Source organism: Topomyia yanbarensis, chromosome 3, assembly GCF_030247195.1.
Source record: "Topomyia yanbarensis strain Yona2022 chromosome 3, ASM3024719v1, whole genome shotgun sequence".
NCBI lineage: Eukaryota > Metazoa > Arthropoda > Insecta > Diptera > Culicidae > Topomyia > Topomyia yanbarensis.
This window is the reverse complement of record NC_080672.1, coordinates 277779608-277799393: the sequence shown is the minus strand read 5'-3', so window position 1 is coordinate 277799393 and position 19786 is coordinate 277779608. Positions and strand designations below refer to the sequence as shown.

The following is a 19786-nucleotide window of genomic DNA, read 5'->3' as shown; positions in this document are numbered from 1 at the left end:
AAATTTCTCACTAGGGTGAAAATTTGTTGGTAAAAACCAGTCTTTGTACCTACAGGAGGGCACAAATCCTTATTTCATACTATGTTGCGTTTCGGCTTCGCCTCATCAGAAACCGACACTAACACATTGTCGGAATAGATTAGCGCCGGCTTCAATTTTTTCTCCTTAGGGTGAAATATAGCATAGTGCTTTCGCATAGGCCTGCTAAGCCAAGACAAGTTTCGGCTTCACTTGTGTCTCATCGGCATAAACAGAACTTCTGCTCGAACGGGACATCACGTTTGATCAGTCGTTTGATTGAAACACATAGTGTGTTTTTGTTTTAAGGGATTTGCGTCAAGCCGGCGCTAATCTATTCCGACAATGTGTTAGTGTCGGTTTCTGATGAGGCGAAGCCGAAACGCAACATAGTATAACAAAATGAAGAAAATGAATGAAATTAAATAGTTATCATGGTAAAGACGGGAAAGTCTCTCTTTTCCGTGATACATGTTGGTAGACTCGAGCGATTCGTTGTAACTCTGCCCAAGATCGACCTTTGCCAACAGAAGGCAAAAGATTAGTCCGTAAGATTTTAAGACTGTTTCTAATGACCCTGCCCCTTCCAGTTTCCCGATCTGTATATCTCACATCCTTGTTCTCACTTGAGTACTATGGCTCTAAACTTTAATAACTTTCCCTGCTTAGTATTATCTAGTTAATTGAATATCTTTAAAAAGTAAAAATGAAATAGGGAATTAAAAATGTAAACAAATGTCGCACTCACACGTGTCGTAGGTGTTGCGCATGGAAAATTTTGCATACAAATAATCGTCAATGATTTACTTTTATTCATATTTTTAGCTTATTAGACCAAATAGCAATCGGTGAGATGCATTTTGAAGGAAATTAGTCAGAGAATCTAGAAAAATATAAATTTTTGGTTACAGTATTGCCAAATATGCTATATTTCCATTTTAAAACATGAACTGCATTTTTCTCACAATTCATGTATTTTTCTTTTGAAAATGATTATGCCATTATATTTTTCAGATAGTTTTACACAGAAACTCATCTAAAACATCAAGATAACTGGAGCCAATCTCCAGACACAGTCATTTGAAGCAAAAACCTCACAATTTCTCAGCACATTTCTCGCTATATATCAGTAAACAAGCAGAATGTCAAAATTCCAAAAACGCCACATTTTTGAGATTTTTTTTACCCTCAAAAAGGCACGCGGGTCTTCCAGGCCCGGCCGGCGGCTATCAATTTCTTGGTTACAAAGCGTTATGCATGCAGTAAGAGCTTGAGCGTGGAAATTACATTAACTGACGCTAAAATTCGTTGAAAAAGTAAGATATTACGAAAATATCACTTATGGTGCGCTTCATAGATTCGTATAGACTTTTTACGTGCACAAAAAGCCAAGAGGTTCTAGCAGGCCTGCTAGGTATTCCGACATCAACTGTGCATACTGGTGATTCAAACAATATTTCTGGCACATATGTTTGCATCCAAAAATCAATTTTGATGCATTTATTTCAATTTTTACAAATATTTCCTAAGTTTTGACAAACTTATCTTCGATTGTTAAAACACATTCACCATTTATTTGTGTCATGCAATGCACCCAGAACTGCACGCAAACTAGGCGGGTAACTTTTTTGAAGCTTTCTTCGGAACACTGCTAAGTGCTAGATCAAGTGTTATTAAACTCTACAAACCATATGCAACTTATGAGCTTTTTCCTATAGCTCTAGTTCACTCACAGGAGTTTTGAAGTTTTTATAGTGAAATATATGGAAAATCGGAAACAAGAAATCAAAATTCAATAAAAATTCCCACGGATACTCTGCGTACTTCAAAACTTCAGGTGGGGTATAACGAACAACTTTGTTGAAAGTTGCATAATGATTGGAGATTACCGGACAAAGTTATTTAACTTCGAAGATTAAAAGAATTTTTGAAAACGTCCTATTCTAAGCATGTGCGAGAAAGAGAGGCAACACTTAATATCATATTACAATATCTTTTTATCAAAAAGTCGGATCAATTTGCAGTCTTCTGCAATGTTAATCCTTTCATGTTCAGCTATATATCTGAGGATTTTAGGCTACATAAGATGATGCTGACATTTTTTACTGAATTTATTGTTTCCATTGCCAATATACAAAATTCCTGTGAGTATATTCAGTCCCATAAAGATAGGAAATCCCATAGAAAACGTGACAAATATACAATAATGGGCAGTATAGAAGTTTGAGACACGCGTTTTGAAGAGCAAAATTTTGCTCGGTAATTCTTTTGCTCATGAGCGAAAATTGTCAAAATTGTAAATTTCCATAATATTGAATTTTTTCTTACCAGAAAATAGAGTGAACGAACGTTTTCCAAGGACAAAGTTCTCCATTTTTAGCCTGTGGTAAAACAAGTTATTGCTCGACACATTCGAAAAGCGGCAATTATTTATTAACATATTTTAGCTTTTGGCTGCACCCAATGCTTATTCTAGCTAATCCCAATTCATCAGGGATTCGTATTTTTACGAGAATTTGACTTTATTAGTATATAGCATAGCTTTTAACTACAAGCGTGCGCCTTTATTTTGGATCCTTTAAAATATTCTGAAACAATCTACTAGTTCTTCATTTTTCGCTTATATATTGTTTCTTTAGTCTTTTCTACATTGTCCAATAAATTCGAATAGAGAAATTTTTCAAGCACTCGAAAAGTTTGTATTTATGAATAAAATCGATCAATATGCTATGGATTTTTCATGCTTTTACTGTAAGAGGGTATAAAACTGTACCGGGCCCTAAAGACCCGGCTTGCTTTTTACCGTTAGGATTTTAGCTTGCCTTCACAAGGGTTAAACAAGTAATTAGGCATAACTGAGTTTACACCAAAATGGCGTTTGCCATGAGATAGCACAACAGCGACGCAATGTCAATACAATGCAGTCAGTCTCGTTCCGGTCCAGTCCAGGAAACCCCGTCCGGAGATATGGATTTATGAGTCCTATACAAACCAGTCACACGAAAAAGAAATAGTTCAAACTATCTCTAGGAAGCATCATGTCTGTTTTAATTTTTCACTAGAACGATGACACGATGACTGACGATCTGTGTATTCATATATCGTCAAACATCACTCACGGTTGACTGCAATGATCAAATAAAGGTCAAACACCGGAACTTTGGAAAAAGTTTGCTCTTCATCTTTGTAGTGAACTTACATATTCAACTTCGTTTCAGGAAACAATGTGAATTTTTTCACAAACACTGGAACAAAATAAATAAATCAATAAAGTCATGATTTTTTTAGATGATAATCAATAACATCTTCTTATGATCAAAGAATTGGTTTTGGGTGACTAATTTGATTGCAAATAATAAGGTATTCCGGGTAGCGCCAAGGAATTGCTCCACTGATAACTAATTTCATTAGCTTTTGCTTTGGAAATGAATACTTTAATATTTAACTTAATTATTTAGTCAAAATTAAACTTATCTTCATACTACAAATATTTAGTTCAGGGAGGGGCCAATGCTGTAAACTGATGAAGGTACTGTTTCTTTGAAGTCACAGCTAAGATCTAACCAAGTGAACACTCCACCCCAAACTATGCGCTACTAGTTGCCTGTTTGCTTCATGACTAATTCAATTGAATGCTCTGCAAACTGCACAGCGATGAAGATTACTCATCCGAGTTGCATATGTTAGCGTCATGAATAGAATATTGTTTCCGAATCATGGAGAACTACGCTTGCACTATTTAGGGAAACTGGTTCAAGGTTGAACGTGGTTAGTGACATATGAAATGCACATCTCTCATCCGCTCTTCACATAGGTATGTAAATGTGCTCTTCCAAAAGTAACGAAATCGGTTCGCTAGATACACGTTTCATATATAATCATGCTATTTCCGTGGGATAGGATCAGTACCGGTTCACCATCCCACTAATGAAAATGTCACCATCGTTATCGGTGTTGTTAGCTGTTGTGGCATCGATGGCTGGAATTGGTGGAATTAACTGCGGTCTGCTGGACATGTTCAACACTAATTCGGATTACCATTTGGCTGCATCGATGGATGCGGTGTTTGGAGCCCTGAGAAATGACATAGGTAACTTCTTGGAGGGGAATATTAAAAATCCGGTGGAGAAGGAGGTCACATTCTGGTGTGGCAATAGGTATGAATATATACTGTCATTAGTGGGTGGACTGTAAATGATCACATAAAATTATATACTTTTGACAGAAATTCAACGCAGTTGAAGCAGACTTTCGTAAACGATACGGACTTAGATTCGAAGCTTGATCTTAGCAAACCCTTGACGTTTATCATTCATGGCTGGTTGGACAACTCGACCCGGATATGGGTTAAAACAATGGCTCAGGATATGATGAAGTATGCGGATACCAATGTATGCGGAGTTAACTGGTCACGTCTAGCCCGACACAACTACTATCAGGTGGCGATGAACCACACACTGATAGTATCCAGCTATTTGACTAAGTTTGTCGAATATTTAAGAAGTGCTGGTATCGATTTGGAACATATCACCTTCGTTGGTCACAGTATGGGAGCGCAGATTAGCGGTCAGGCTGGGAAGAATCTGAATGGAAAGATCGGAAAAATCTACGGCCTAGATCCAGCCGGCCCTTGCTTCACCTTCCCCAGGGACCGGGGGTTGCAGTATCGGTTGGACAGCAGTGATGCCAAGTTCGTCCAGATGATTGTGACTTCGAGATTCATGATCGGTGTTGGAGCTGGTGATGGACATGAAAATTTTTACCCAAACGGAGGGTATTCTCCACAGACCAACTGTGCCATACCGGTGACCAGCGATGCCGAGTTCGCAGATCAAATTATGTGCAGCCACTTACATTCCACGACACTGTTCCGATTGGCATTGAATCCGGCTATTGTCTATAGGGCTCGGCGTTGCGTCAATTGGCCATTGTATTTGTTGACGTTTTGCAACACGAATGAGGCGAATGTGATTGGAGTTTATAGTAAACAGAAGGCGGGTCATTTCTATTTGAGGACATCGGCATTTACACCTTTTACTGCTTTATTTCCAACAAATTGAATGAGAACAGTATAATAAACATTTATATAATTTTCATTTTCATTACGCTTCACCTATTTTAATCGATCTCATGCTAGATTTTGTCACAGATACTTTAGTACTGACAGATTTGAGTCTATGGAAGGAAATTTCAATGAATTTGTACGTGTTTTTGGCAGAACGTTGGCTCGCATCTTTTCGTTTTTTCAACAGGCAAGTTTACTCCCACCAAAACTTTATTTCCTTCTTTTCAAGACAACCTTAAACATTGGTAGTTCTTTTTCTTGGCTAACAGTCGTCCGTTAAACGTACAGGGTGAGATAGTTTTCCAAGTGCATTCAGTGAGTTTATTGGTGCAAATGATTCCATGTCCTCGCGCCCCAGGAGAAACTTGTCGAAAAACTTTCGTCTACTTCTTCGGGGACGCTTTCTCTCAGTACCATTTGTCATCTTGAACGTCGTCATCACCACCACCGTCACCACCACCATTACCGGTCAGTGTGCAGTGGAAATCGTCCTCCCAGAGGGAGTGCAAGGAAAACTGTCACACAAACTTGACACAGTGCAATCTGTGCCGTAGAATAATGGCTCACAGGACGGCTATGCTTGGGCTCGTCGAGGAACAATGCAGCCTCCGTCAGTCCTTTGAAAAGATTTTTTTTGAATGAAGGGCGCGAATATGACTTCCTTCTCCGAACATAAAAGAAGATTTTTGTAAAGGCAAGCAAATAGAAATGGGCACAAATAAGTATAAAGACTGTCTTGAAAGAATATCTGTCGAAATGTCGGTAATTAAAAGTTAGAACAGCGTCGTTCCACAAAAGACTGCTCGTCGCTGATTTTTCTTATTATTATGCTCAACGTTTTGACAATTTCTGACTGAAACTCGAAATCGCAGCATGGGCTGAAGGTGCACGTGAAAGGTTGAGGCTTATTCGAGCATACAGGGACTACATACAAATTGAAAAATATGGTGTTCCTGCATTGCACCTTTGCTGTTTGCAAGCGTTTGGCTGACGCACACATCACAAGCATGTAATTTAAATGTGGTACTTATGCAGATGCTGTAGCTTCCGTATTTTGCTATAGGCCACCCATATCCTGTGGGGTTAGAATTTGTAGTATGCAATTTATGTTTGCTGATTTTGTCCTTTTCCGTTTGCACGTAATTTTCAGTGGATGTCTGAGTTTGATAAAAAGCTATATATTCGGAAAAGTTGGGTTGATTAAATATTTTACATATTTGCTCTACTCCCATTTCTTACTGTTTTATGATCTCAGAGGCAGATTGTATTTCTTAAGGTTTGGTGTATAGGAGTTTTCATTATTGAAGATTTCGATTAATAACATAAAGGGAGGATAACAGGGTTGCTAACGTTGAATTCAACTTTACCGCCGAAAACGATGAATTAAGCGCCATTATTATTGCTATCATTATTATTTCCGGATTATACATCATATTATCATGAGTTAATCTGTCACACGGTCAGTTGCTGCTTGTCAGCAACCTCTCAGGCGCCCGATACTCGCCAAGTTCTGCTCCACTTGGTCCAGCCACCGGGAATGCTGCGATTCTCTTTGTCTTGTACCTGGCGGGTTGGAGGTGAAAACTAACTTGGTGGGGTTGTTGTCCGGCATCCTCACAACATTCCCCGCCCACCATACCCTTGCAGCTTGAACTACTTTCCGGATAATTGGCTCGCCATAGAGTCGCGCAAGTTCGTGGTTCATCCTTCTCCTCCACACGCCATCCTCCTGCACAATACCGAAGATTGTTCTCAGCACCTTTCTTTCGAAGACTTCGAGTGCTTGTAGATCCTCCTCGAGCATTGTCCACGTTTCGTGCCCGTAGAGCACCAACGGTCTAATCAGTGTCTAATCAGCATCTTGAATCAGCGCTGCCACCGGAGGAGGTGCTAATCGATGTTCCCCTTGAGGACTGCTGGACCAGGGCTAAAGCAGTCATAAGCAGCACTGCGGAGAGCGTCCTGGGATACGTACAGAGGAGTCGACGGAACGATTGGTTCGATGGCGAGTACCAAGAGATATTGGACGAGAAGAATGCAGCACGACCAGCTTCAAGTCACTCGTCAGAACGTGGAGTCACATCGACGGAAGGGAAAACAGCAGACTTGCCTTTTTCAGGACAAAAAGCGCCGCCTGGAAGAGTCTGAGAGAGAGAAGATGGAGTCGCTGTATCGCTCGCGGAAACGCGGGCGTTCTTCAAGAAGCTTAGTCCAGCATGTGCGCCATCATCCCCCACTACATCTTGTACTCGCTGGTAACCTAGGAGTGAATTTTGAAGACGTCTCAAGCTCTATCGTCTACGATTTTAAAAACGCTGACTACGACAGCATCGTTAGCACGCTGTTGGATATAAACTGGGACGAAAATCTTAACAATGATGACGCGAACGAAGCAGCGATGACGTTTTCTAATATTCTTAACTACCTAATCTCATGTGCCAAAACGAACAATCAGCACAAATCAACACCCTCCCTGGCAATCAACAAAATGGAAATATGTGAACGAGCAGCGAAAAGAATCCGGGTTACCATCTTGTATGTCATTAAATGGAGTTTTAGGCACCGACACTAAGGAAATTTGCCAATTGTTTTCCAACAAATTTTCAAGCGTTTTTTCCGACGAGAACCTTTCCCCACAACAAGTCGCTGCCGCTTCAAATCTAACTCCTTCTCTAGGACGAACCATCACCCGAATTTGTGTCGATAATGCTGCCATTCTTGCAGCAAATTCCAAGCTGAAAGCATCTAGTTCCCCGGGCCCAGATGGCGTTCCCTCGATTTTAGTCAAAAAGTGCATCAGCGGGCTTCTTGAACCACTTCGGCGAGTCTTTGTGCTATCACTCAATACTGGAACATTCCCTTCCTGCTGGAAAGCAGCGCACATGTTTCCAGTTCACAAAAAAGGAAACAAATCGAACATTGACAATTATCGGGGAATCTCGTGGTTAAGTGCAGTATCAAAACTATTCGAGCTGGTTGTCTTAGACCCTCTTTTCTTTCACTGCAAACACTACATTGCAGACGATCAACACGGCTTTATGCCTAAACGATCGAGAACGTCTAACCTCTCGTTCACAACATATGTACTCGATGGATTCGCTGACGGATTGCAAACCGATGCTATTTACATGGATTTATCTGCGGCCTTCGAAAAAATCAATCATGATATCGCAATAGCGAAGCTGGACAAACTCGGCATTCATGGACAACTACTGCGCTGGTTTCGTTCCTACCTCGATGGAAGGCAACTCCAAATCAGCATTAAGGACTGTCTATCTGCACCATTCTTCGCTACATCCGGTATCCCACAAGGAAGCCATCTCGGTCCAGTAATATTCCTCCTCTACTTTAATGACGTCAACATCAAATTACAAGGACCCCGCCTTTCTTTTGCCGACGACATGAAAATTTTTCAACAAATACGGGATAAAACCGATGCCGAGCTTCTTCAGAGGGAACTGGACAGCTTTAGTATGTGGTGTGATCTAAACAGAATGGTTTTAAACCCGAGCAAATGCTCAATCGTTACGTTCACGCGGAAACGCCATCCGATTCAGTTTAGCTACCATCTCTTCGACTCGAGTATTCCAAGACACTCTAACGTCAAGGATCTCGGAGTCATCATGGATTCGGCACTAACGTTCAAACCACATACATCATCCATTGTGGATAAGGCTTCAAGACAGCTTGGGTTCATCTTCCGAATAGCGAAAAACTTTCAGGACGTATACTGTTTAAAATCTCTCTATTGTGCGCTGGTTCGCTCAACACTGGAATATTGTTCTGCTGTTTGGAACCCTTACTACCAGAACGGTGTCGACAGAATCGAGGCCGTCCAACGCCGGTTCATACGCTTTGCACTCCGACATCTTCCTTGGCAAAATAGATTTCACCTGCCGAGCTACGAAAACCGTTGTCAGTTAATACAGCTCGATACTCTAAGCATCCGGAGGAACTGCTCTCGAGCCCTGTTCGTCTCGGACTTACTGTCTGCCAGGGTGGATTGCCCTACAATCCTCGGACGCCTCAATCTTCAAGCTCGCGTTCGAGCTCTGCGCAATAACTCTCTTCTGCGAGTCCCGTTCAGGAGAACTAACTATGGGCGCCAGAGCGCTGTTACCGGACTCCAGCGTGTGTTTATCAGTGTGGCGACGGCGTTTAACTTCAACCTGACAAGGAATTCGATAAAAACTAAAATAATTCGTATTCTGAAATGTAATTAGTTTAAGTAACCACCATTGGGGCCAAGGGGTCTGTTGGTGACGGTACAACAAATAAAAAAATAAACAAGCTGAATGACTCTCGCAACGGTTTTGTGCCGCGGGCCGAAATGTATAGAGACAAGGAAGGTGGCATCATGACGGACGAACGTGAGGTGGTCGAAATGTGGAGGCAGTACTACAATGAACATCTGAATGGTGCGCAGGAGGACAATCGGGCATTCGGCAGCTGACGGGGATGTACCGGCGCACACTATGAATGAGGTTAACTAGGCTATTCAACAGCTCAAGAACAACAAGGCAGCTGGTAAGGATGGTGTAGGAGCGGAACTATTTAAGGTGGGTCCGGAGAAACTGACGGAATGCATGCACCGAATAATTGAAAGAATCTGGGACAGGAAACAGCTACCGGAGGAGTGGAAGGAAGGGGTCATCACCCCGATATACAAGAAAGGCGACAAATCGGACTGTGCCAACTACAGAGCGATCACTGTGACGATTGCCGCTTACAAAGTGCTATCCCAGATTCTGTTCCGGCGCCTATCACCGCTGGTAAATGGATTTGTCGGGAGTTATCAGGCCGGTTTCTTCAACGGTAGATCAACAAACGACCAAATCTTTGCTATATGGCAAATCCTCCAAAAATTCCGTGAATACCAGGTCCCGACACATCACCTGTTCATCGACATTAAAGCCGCATATGACACGGTGGACCGTGTGGAGCTATGGAAAATGATGGACGAGAATTGCTTCCCTGGGAAGCTGACAAGACTGATTAAGGCTACGATGGATGGTGTAAGGTGTTGTGTCAAAATATCGGGCGGCCTCTCGGGTCCGTTTGAATCACGCAGGGGACTAAGACAAGGCGATGGGTTGTCCTGCCAGCTGTTCAATATAGCGCTGGAAGGTGTAATGCGAAGAGCGGGGTTCAACATGCGGGGCACGATTTTCACGAGGTCCGGACAGTTCGTGTGCTTCGCTGACGACGTGGACATAATCGGTAGAAACAAGGAGACGGTAGTAGATCTGTATACCCGACTGAAGCGCGAAGCAGCACGAGTAGGACTGAAGATAAATGTGTCTAAGACGAAGTACGTGCTGGCTGGCGGAACCGATCGCGATAGGGAACGCTTGGGCAGTAGTATTACGATCGACGGCGACGAGTTCGAGGTGGTTGTCGAGTTCATCTATCTAGGCTCATTGGTGACTGCCGACAATAACACTAGCCGGGAGATCAGAAGGCGTATTATCTCTGGAAGTCGTGCTTACTATGGGATCCACAAAACTTTGGGATCCAGGAAGCTCACCGAACGAAATACGCCATGTACAACACATTGAATTTTTGCCGGCGTTGAATTACACGTTAATTTCATCGTCATCGTCCTTTGAATTCAACGTTAGCGTTATCGGAAATTTTCGCGTTGAATTCTCTTTGAAGCATGGTTACCAAAAACACAGAATAATCTGTATTTATACAGATTTTCAGTCATTTTCAGACCAAGAATCTGTATGTGCAGATATACAGATTTTTGCATGTGTTGTAGGTCAGATGAAGTTTTGGGTCGGCACTGTCATGCATACGGTAAAATGTACCACCCTGTGAAGTTTCGTTTCCAGTGTTCCGCTCGTCGCACCATTTCTTGGTAAGCCGTTCGGCTCTTTCACTCTCGAATGAACGTATACACATATATTAGCTGATTGTCATCTGTCTGAAGGAATGAGTAGTCAGTTCGAATAAAGTCACCAGTTGAGGTAGAAGCCATAGCTCGGCAGTTCGTGTCTTTTAGTGACAATAAATAATAGAGGTGCAGAAACGGTTTTCCATTTTCTGCAAGTTTGCGATTAAAAGTTTGGTCACAACAGCATGTATGTACCGATATACAGATGTTTGAGAAGTGATGTTACTAAACCAATTTTAAAAATATTTTTTTTAGTTTCAGTAATATTTCCTCTGTGTCTCTCTCAGCTTAGTCCTCTATATTAGGCTGCGAATGCGGACGAAGTCGACATAAAATGACTTTTACTGCTAGCCGTGTTAACAAACATTGCTTCACAGTTTAATGGCAGTGTTGGTAAACCCGGCTCGCAGTAAAAGTCATTATTTATGTCGACTTCGTCCGCGTGCATAGCCTAATTAAAAAATCTTCAATTTTGAGAGTGGTCGCTCATTCTGGTAAAGGTTTGTAATACACTCAGGTTGGCACCCAGCAAACGCCTGGCTGATGTCTACTTCCGGAAACGTTAATTGTAATGCTCTGTGACTTTGTTAATTCTCAATTTTTTGTCCGAAAATTCGACTGCTATATTGGTCGACTTAATGTATGTAACATTATATATCAACAAAAGTCATTAAATGAAGAAGAAAATTATTTTTTCATGGTGCACATCGGTAAAGTTCAAGTTTCCGGATGCAAAATATCAGAACGATTTGTAGTGTTTTTTTGACGAAAATGTAAGCAGGTCCTTGCTTGACTAATTTAAACCACAGGAATTAATATCTGCGATAGATAACCCACCAAAACGTTAAACAACTCAAATGATTCGTTACATATATCGACACAGATTTTTCGAAGAGTAAATACAGATAAAAAGATTTTTTAGGACAAAAATACAGATTTAATTTTGGAAACCCTGGATTGAAGTGCTTTTTTCCTCAGAGACCTTTTGTAGTCATATGAAGTTTAATTTTATATTTAATAATATTTCTGTAAGAAGGTATCTTTTTGATTCTATTGAAAGTACAGATTCTGAGGTTAGTTAATGGAGCATTCAGTAAATTGATCATGGAACCTTCGTGCCCCATGTTTGAATTGCTGGCTGCGTCGCACTACTGAAAATCAAAATATACATCGACCAGAGACGTCTTAAAACTGTTCGGTGCCCCTGGACACTATAGAACTGAGGGGCCTCTCATCATTGAAGAGGTGTTAATTTGTGAGCTTCAACAGAGAAGAAAAGTTAACTAAATGCTCGATAGCTTCCGGTCACGATCACATTCATTCGAAACTGTCAAATTTCGATGTTAAGAGGTTATATACAAAGTTGAAACTTGAAAAATCGAAAAAAAAATTATTGAAAATTCTGAAGGCAGATGCTTTTGAAAGTATCTTTGCGAAATTTCATCCAGATCGGAGCAGTAAATTTCAAATTACAGCCATTTGCAGCGAGCTGGTTCTTCCACGAATGTAGTTAACACAAAACTTTAAAAGCAATTATCTCGGAATGAAACTTTTTGAAAAGTACTGTTGCGGTGAACGTGACATCTCAAAAATTATTCATCCGATCTTCATAATTTTTTTGGGTTGTTTGTATTCACATTCTAGTATACTTGAACGGTTCTTTATGTCATTAAAAAAAATCGATTCTTCGCAATTAATTTTTGTTTAAAATTTGGAACATCAGAAAACTTAAATTTGTGGTCATCATGTTTTTTTGCAAGAAAAAAAATTCTTTTGGGAAAAAGGTCCGTTCAAGTACACTACAATACATTTTTCATCAATAATCTTTTTAGTTTTTGGATTTCAGTCGAGCGGTTCGGCTAGGAGAGGAAACCCTTAAAACGAGTTATTCTCATATTACTGTATTTGATGAATGCCTTCTGCGGTTTATAAACAATAAAATTCACATTGTACTCAAGGTATGAGTCTGAGGCTTACAAAAAAGTTAGATCGAACGGGATTTGAAATGTTTTCCTAAATTTTGTTTTATTCCTTGATATGGTGCATTCATGTAGCCGTCATATTTTCAACAATATTGTTTTAAATAACATTATCAACAACTTTGCTGAAGGCACCAAGTCTCTTACTATTTTTGAAGACTTCATTCTCTATAATTACTTCTAGTAGAATTTAAAAAAAAATGTTTATATCAAAAGATGTGCTGTTGGAAATCTTCTTCAAAGTTATTAAACTTTCAAAGTTGATTATTTTAAATAAAATGATCTTGACCGTTCAAAAAGTTTTCGAATATTTATTACCCCTTGAGGTTTGAAAACTGTTCCATGTTGATTCTCTTTGTTTGTAAACTGGACTAGAGTACTTATGGCTCTGAATTTTCCATAAAGGGCGAACACGAAATTATTGCGACACATTCAACAGGGCATAACTTTTTTACCATTGGGTAAAAATCAACCAAATTCTGCACACTTTCTCATTGATGTGTATTGTTTACATGCTGTCAAACTCGAAGTCGTGTTTTTCGATTCAACGAAAATGGAGGTGAACCAACGCGAGTCGAGAGAACAAAATTCTTTCCAAACACCTGGAATTTCCTGACCTGTCGCACCGGCAGTTGGGAAAAATGTTGAACATTTACCATTCAACCGTCTCCAGAGTGTTGAAGCGGTTCCAGGAGCGGTTGACGTTGGATCACGGCAAAGGAGCTGGAAGAAAACCGGGATCGGAGAACAAAAAGACGGAGGGAAAGGTGAAGCGGATGATTAAAGCAAATCCCAACGTTTCAAGCCGTCATTTGGCTAAAAAGATCAGCATGTTGCAGAGCTACGTCCAGAATGCAAAAAAGCGAGCTGGACTACATACATACAAGGTACAGAACTTCCCAAACCGCGATAAGCGGCAACAATCGACGGCCAAAACTCGGACACGGAAGCTGTACGAGAAGATGGTGACAAAATATGGCTGCTGTGTGATGGACGACGAAACGTATATAAAAGCCGATTTTAAGCAAATTCCGGGGTTGGAGTTTTTCACCGGCAAGAGCAAGTTCTATGTGGACGAAAAATTTAAGAAGAATAAAATGTCGAAGTTCGCCTCCAACTATCTCATTTGGCAGGCCATCTGCTCTTGCGAACTGAGGAGTGAGCCTTTCGTGACAAAGGGCACAGTAAATGGTGAGGTCTACAAATCTGAGTGCCTCGAGAAGCGCCTTTTGCCATTCTTGCAGCAGCACGACGAAGCTCCGCTATTTTGGCCAGATTTGGCATCATGCCACTATTCTAAAAGTGTCCTGGAGTGGTATGAGGCCATTTTGTTCCAAAGGACATGATTCCGCCAAACTGTCCGGAGCTGCGCCCGGTGGAGCAGTGCTGGGTAATGATGAAGCGGGAACTTCGGAAGAGCAAGAAGACAGTCAAAGACGAGAAGGATTTGTTAAGAAAATGGAAAAAAAACTGAGAAACTGGTACCAGATGACGCTGTAAAGCATCAAGCGAAAATGCGTTCAATTTTACACTCAAGGCTCCATCGATTAACTTTTCTTTTGATTTTTGAAGTAAATATATGTATAAAACTACCCTAAAATTTTGGTTTGATTTTAAACATTATAAGAAAATTGGCATGACATTTTCGGTGTCGCAATAATTTCGTATTCGCCTTTAATTTAACAAACTCGTATTAAATTTTGGTATTTTTAAAAAAATCAACGATTTTCGTCAACCCCCCCCCCCCCCAACCAAATTTCTGGCTACGATATTGGTTAGATCTAACCTGGATTTATAGTAGTTTCCTTAACTAAGTTATTGACGCAGGTCGTCATGTCTCTGTGCATCTTCGTTACTTTATCTGTCACCGCTTCCATTAGGTTGTCTACTAAGGCGCTCCTCCAAGCACCACGTGTCGCACGCTAGTTCGGGCTTGGCAAATGGAAATAGATCTAGCAGTTTTATGATCCAACGAAAAAACCTTCGCTTGAAGGTTCTGCAGGCGAAACCAAATTGATCCAAAACTAGCATCAGTAAATTAGTAAGCATTTAATTAACTTTCGGCTAGCTTTGAAGCTAGAACAATATCCTGCACTAGCTAAGTTTCTATTTTCGGTTCATATGTAGAATGTTCTTACTCGCGAAGCAATTTTATAGCAAGAGTTAAGAAAAATCGAAGTGTAGACAAATTTCGCGCTGATTTTCGCAAAATTAAACAAATTTTTAGAATAAAAATATTGAAAAAAATCTTCTTCGACTCCTACACTGAAGAAAAAAACGATTTTAAGAATTTAAAGTCGATTTACAAAAAAATCCATCTTTGATTTGGATGAAATTTTGTAATTATATTTCCTACCTACCGTCAAAAATTCAAGTTGGGCACTCTCAAGGAAAAAAGTTATTTTTAAAAAAACTTTTCCTTGTCCAAACTGATTTTTGTTCAATTTTTTTATATCGAAAACTAAACCAATGAAAGTCATAATCATCTCAGAATCCAATAGAACTTAGTTTGTGAGAAGATATTGTCAATTTTAGTAACTAAGTATATTTTTATTAATCAAGAATCCCACTGAAAAGAGTTTATGTCATTAAACAAATATTCCATTATTACTTCTTTATATTCTTGTTTAGTTCCGAGGAAGGATCAGGCAAAAAAACACCACAACATTATGTATTGAATTTTACATAATTTACATAATTTTTATATATAACATTTGTCTTAAAACTTTCTTCATGCATGCTATTTTTTTCTATACAAGGACAATATTTTAGGTTCATCTTCTGAATTAGAATAACTTTTCGTCTCTACTTTGCCACCAGGAATAGGCACAAAACTGTGGAATTTCTGAGTGCCAAATATTGTTTTGGCGTTATACAGTTCTTCGAGTTCTTCTGATATTTTGTTGTACTGTTCAGTGGCCATGCAGCAGAAATTTAATTTTGTGTTATGTTTTTAACACCCCCTCCCCATCCTAGCATTTTGTCACAAGCTTCTAAATACCCCCCCCCCCTCTGGTAATTACGTAGCTTGACGGTAACTCCCCCCCCCCCCCCTTGTCCCCGGAATTTTTTTTAAAGAAATAAAAAATTATGCTAGTTATTCCCCTTTAAAAATCTACGTAGCATGACATGACCCGCTACCCCCCTCTCGTCACACATCATCACAAAATACAAAACTCCCCCTCCCCCATATAACGCTACGTTTATGGATGGTCCCTTATGGTATTTCCATAGTGGCGAGCAAGACTGGCTCTTTTTACCCTTCGTCTGAGAGTGCCAAAAATAGCATTCCAGTCTTCCAGTCTTCCACAGTCTTGATCGAACAAATATATAAAAAACTACAAGGGGCAGCCCTATGGGGTTGCACGAACTGTAGACGTAGGACTATACTACTTAATGTAAAATATTTATTTTCTTAGTTTTCAGTGTGTGGGAAAAAACACCCGAACCGGTGAAGAAAAATCAAATTTTAGACAATATAATCACATCTCATGTATAGAACAAGCTTTCTAGTTGCTTTCAAACAGATCCTAAAAGTTCAAACACCCATGGATAACCCCAAGTTTGTAGATGTGTTTCGATGCCACAGGATTGTAAAATGGTTAATATTACGTCATGAAAATTCAATTCTTCCGTGACAATATTTTTGCCTGCAAAATGCCCTGCGTGTATGCAAAGCTAATGATTTGTTGGGATATTAGCATTGATCGGAAAATGCTTTCCAACGCTGCGCATTGCATACATACAGGACATTTTGCAGGTCACCAGAAGCTGTTCATTTTACCACCGCCACATGTTCATTTTACCCACTCGCTATAAACATGTCTCATTTTTGGACATGTTTAGAAGTCAAGAATCATGTTTGAAAAAATGCGTTTATGACGAAGTATTTTTACCAGATATGTACAAAACATGTCTAACAAGAAACATAAGGTGATTGTAATATCTCATTCACTTATTAGTTAGAAAATAATGACTTTGCTTAACATGTTCATTTTACCGCCAGTTCCCCTACCTACCAACACATTCGCTCCAAACTTTGAACCCAAGCGTACAATGCAAAATGAGTCAACGCTGATGATGATGGGTAGAGCGAAAGAGACAACTAGTACCACCACGACACTATTAGCGCATTTCACTAAAATTCCACGCGGTCTTTCCCGAGGAAACGACCGCCCTTAGCCCATCTGTCATAATATCGTGATTTTGCATAGCGAAGGGCTGAATGATAACACATTTTGTTCCAAAAAACAGCCCTGCGTTATGCAACACTTTGTGCAGGTTGATTATACCAGCTGCAAGTGGGGCCAAATTCACCAAGTTCCGTAAAATTCCTTTTAAATTACAGAATTGATAAAATTTCTTAGATGAGCTAAACTAATTAATCAAATCCTGTTTTAAAAACTGTCCTTGCGTTTAAACCAAAATGGGAAGCTTATTACTACCGCTACATTACTTAATTTCAAGCGCAAATAGCAAATACATGTGCTAGTTAAACCAAAAATTTACTGGCAACATTACAACGGCATTTAGGAAGCAGCTGGAGCGGTCGCCTGTTGGACGACACAGGGTAGCGTCCCTCCACAGCCAGTGTAACGGACTTCTAGCTCAGCTACACTGGCTGTAAAAAACACAGCGCAGCGATCTGCTTCGCCAGCCGTTCAACAGGGATCTGAGCGTGTCTGGCCAAGTCGGTTCTTTAAATAGTAGATGATGACGTCATTCATAGAAGCATTGCACGCTAGGTACACCAATCCGTCGTACAGGGCTTGGGAAGCGCTATCTTCTGTGTGTTAATGCGCGATATTTTGACAAGGTTGTATATTATTTTATTTTTTAATGCTATGATATCAAAAATCTTTGGGTTTATCTATTGGAATCTATTCTTAGAAGTATTTCGAGGCGATTTGTGCAAAAATTTTGAAAATTTATCGTGAGATGGCTGAGTTATATACGTTTTAAAATTGGACCACTTTTCGTTACATACCATTTTTTTAGAATTTGCAGAGTGCACCCCCATATCGAAAACAAAGACGTAGTCCTACGTCAAAAGTGTATAAAAATTTGAATTAGTATACGATAAAACACTAGCGCTGCCACACCAACTTATCCCAACTATCCGCAAATCCATTCCGGAACCGGTTCGAAATCCTGAATGGAGTCAGTATGGAATCTGGCTCAAAGATAATAACCGATTCCGGCGCAATCGGTTGATGCATTTGAGCTGGAATCAATACCGAATCCTCTCAGAAGTCTGAACCGGTTCCGGAATGGTTTAATTGGGTAGAGGTATAACCGCTGTCAATTCAGTTAGCGCACCTGGTGGAGATATCCCAACTACCTTCGAAAACGTTCGGGATTTTTGCTCAAGTTGTATGCTTATATCTGTCAATATGCTGAAGTATGAGTCTTTTTGATGCAATAATTACGAATAAAATACAGGAAAAAATCATAATTATCTATTTAGATTTTTGTTAGGATACTATCATCAGATTTTTTGGGTTTTCCACTCTTAATGCTATCCACGAAAATATTGCACCACAAGTCTCTCAGAACGACACAGAATAACCATATTTAGTTGAAATGCAGTTTAATGCATAATGTTCATATTTTGTAAATTTTAAGAAATTTGGTGAGTTTTCTTTGTATAAATCAATGTAGCCAGAATAGTTAGCCATGCAAACTTTGGAAAATTCAGCATCGCATCAATTCTAAATGATCTCATCGCAAACTTTGAAACGACTCGGGACAGTGAACGCCACAGTTTCGGGTGTGACTGATATTTACCGCCAAAGATAGATATAATATCGTTGAAAAATACAAACAAAAAATCGATATTGGTCAGGATTTTTTTTGGTCTGGCAAGCAATCTGCAGTTGCGGCAAACGGGGTCAGATTTTTGTCAGAACCGGGATTATGATCCAGGGCACATACCACGAAGAGTGCCTTCACAAACATCGATTGCCTTTTTTAGACAAGACTGTGGTTATCCGGTGTTTTGGCTTAATTTGACGTCGTGTTGTTATGCAAAGTCAGTGCTATAAATGTATAGAATCAACAAAATAAATTTTGTGCCTAAATACTGCAATACGCCAAACTACCCAGAACTTCAGTAAATGGAATGATGCTGGGCAATTACGAAGCAGCTGTTAAAAATCCGATGTACTGTGTACAAGTTTATGACTACCATTCAAAACAGGTTTTAAATACATATCACATATCACAACCTGGATCTTTTTCCTAATTTGGATAACGAAACAATTTTGGGCATCGGTTTTTACGTACTGCAATAATTTCGTGGGCAACCTTTGCTTGTAAAACTAGAAGATATCTAATATACTAGAAGTACACATGATATAAACTACAACAGTATCACTTTATCGGAAGCGTTTTATTTTGGACTGAGTTAACTGAAATCAGAAGTGCATGTACCGAGGATTCGTTTGTTTTTTTGTTTGTTTGACATTGTATTACAATAGGGTTGATATAACACTATGACAATCTACGAAAACCAAGTAACAATATGCCAACTGTTAAAATTATGCATGGGTGACGAGTTCAACATGAATATATTTTCAAAAGAATCTATCAATTTTTATTGATCTCTATTTTTAAAACCTCTGGAACAAACCCGTTTAACTAAATATAGTAGACACTTTTACGTCGTTGCTTATACCTTTCAAAAAATGCAACAAAAAATCAAATTTTTGAATGTTTGGAAAGGGAACTTCTCCTTAAACATTCCTATATTACTGCATACGTACGCAATTCTTGCTAACATGAAAACACAATAGACTCTTATGACTAAATTCGCAAACCGTTTAA

The 19786-nt window shown here is 39.7% G+C and overlaps 2 protein-coding genes across 13 annotated transcripts in view; one reads left to right on the top strand and one right to left on the bottom strand.

Moving 5' to 3' along the window:
* The window catches only part of LOC131690160 (cell adhesion molecule Dscam2), a 471795-nt gene that overhangs the window by 276330 nt on the left and 175679 nt on the right, over positions 1 to 19786 (bottom strand). The gene's annotated exons all lie outside the window — the stretch shown is intronic.
* Positions 3703 to 5120, top strand: LOC131690162 (lipase member H-like). The gene is made up of 2 exons (XM_058975725.1): positions 3703 to 4175; positions 4244 to 5120. The coding sequence occupies exons 1-2, from the start codon at positions 3946 to 3948 to the stop codon at positions 5076 to 5078; spliced, it is 1065 nt and encodes a 354-aa protein (XP_058831708.1). The 5' UTR covers positions 3703 to 3945; the 3' UTR covers positions 5079 to 5120.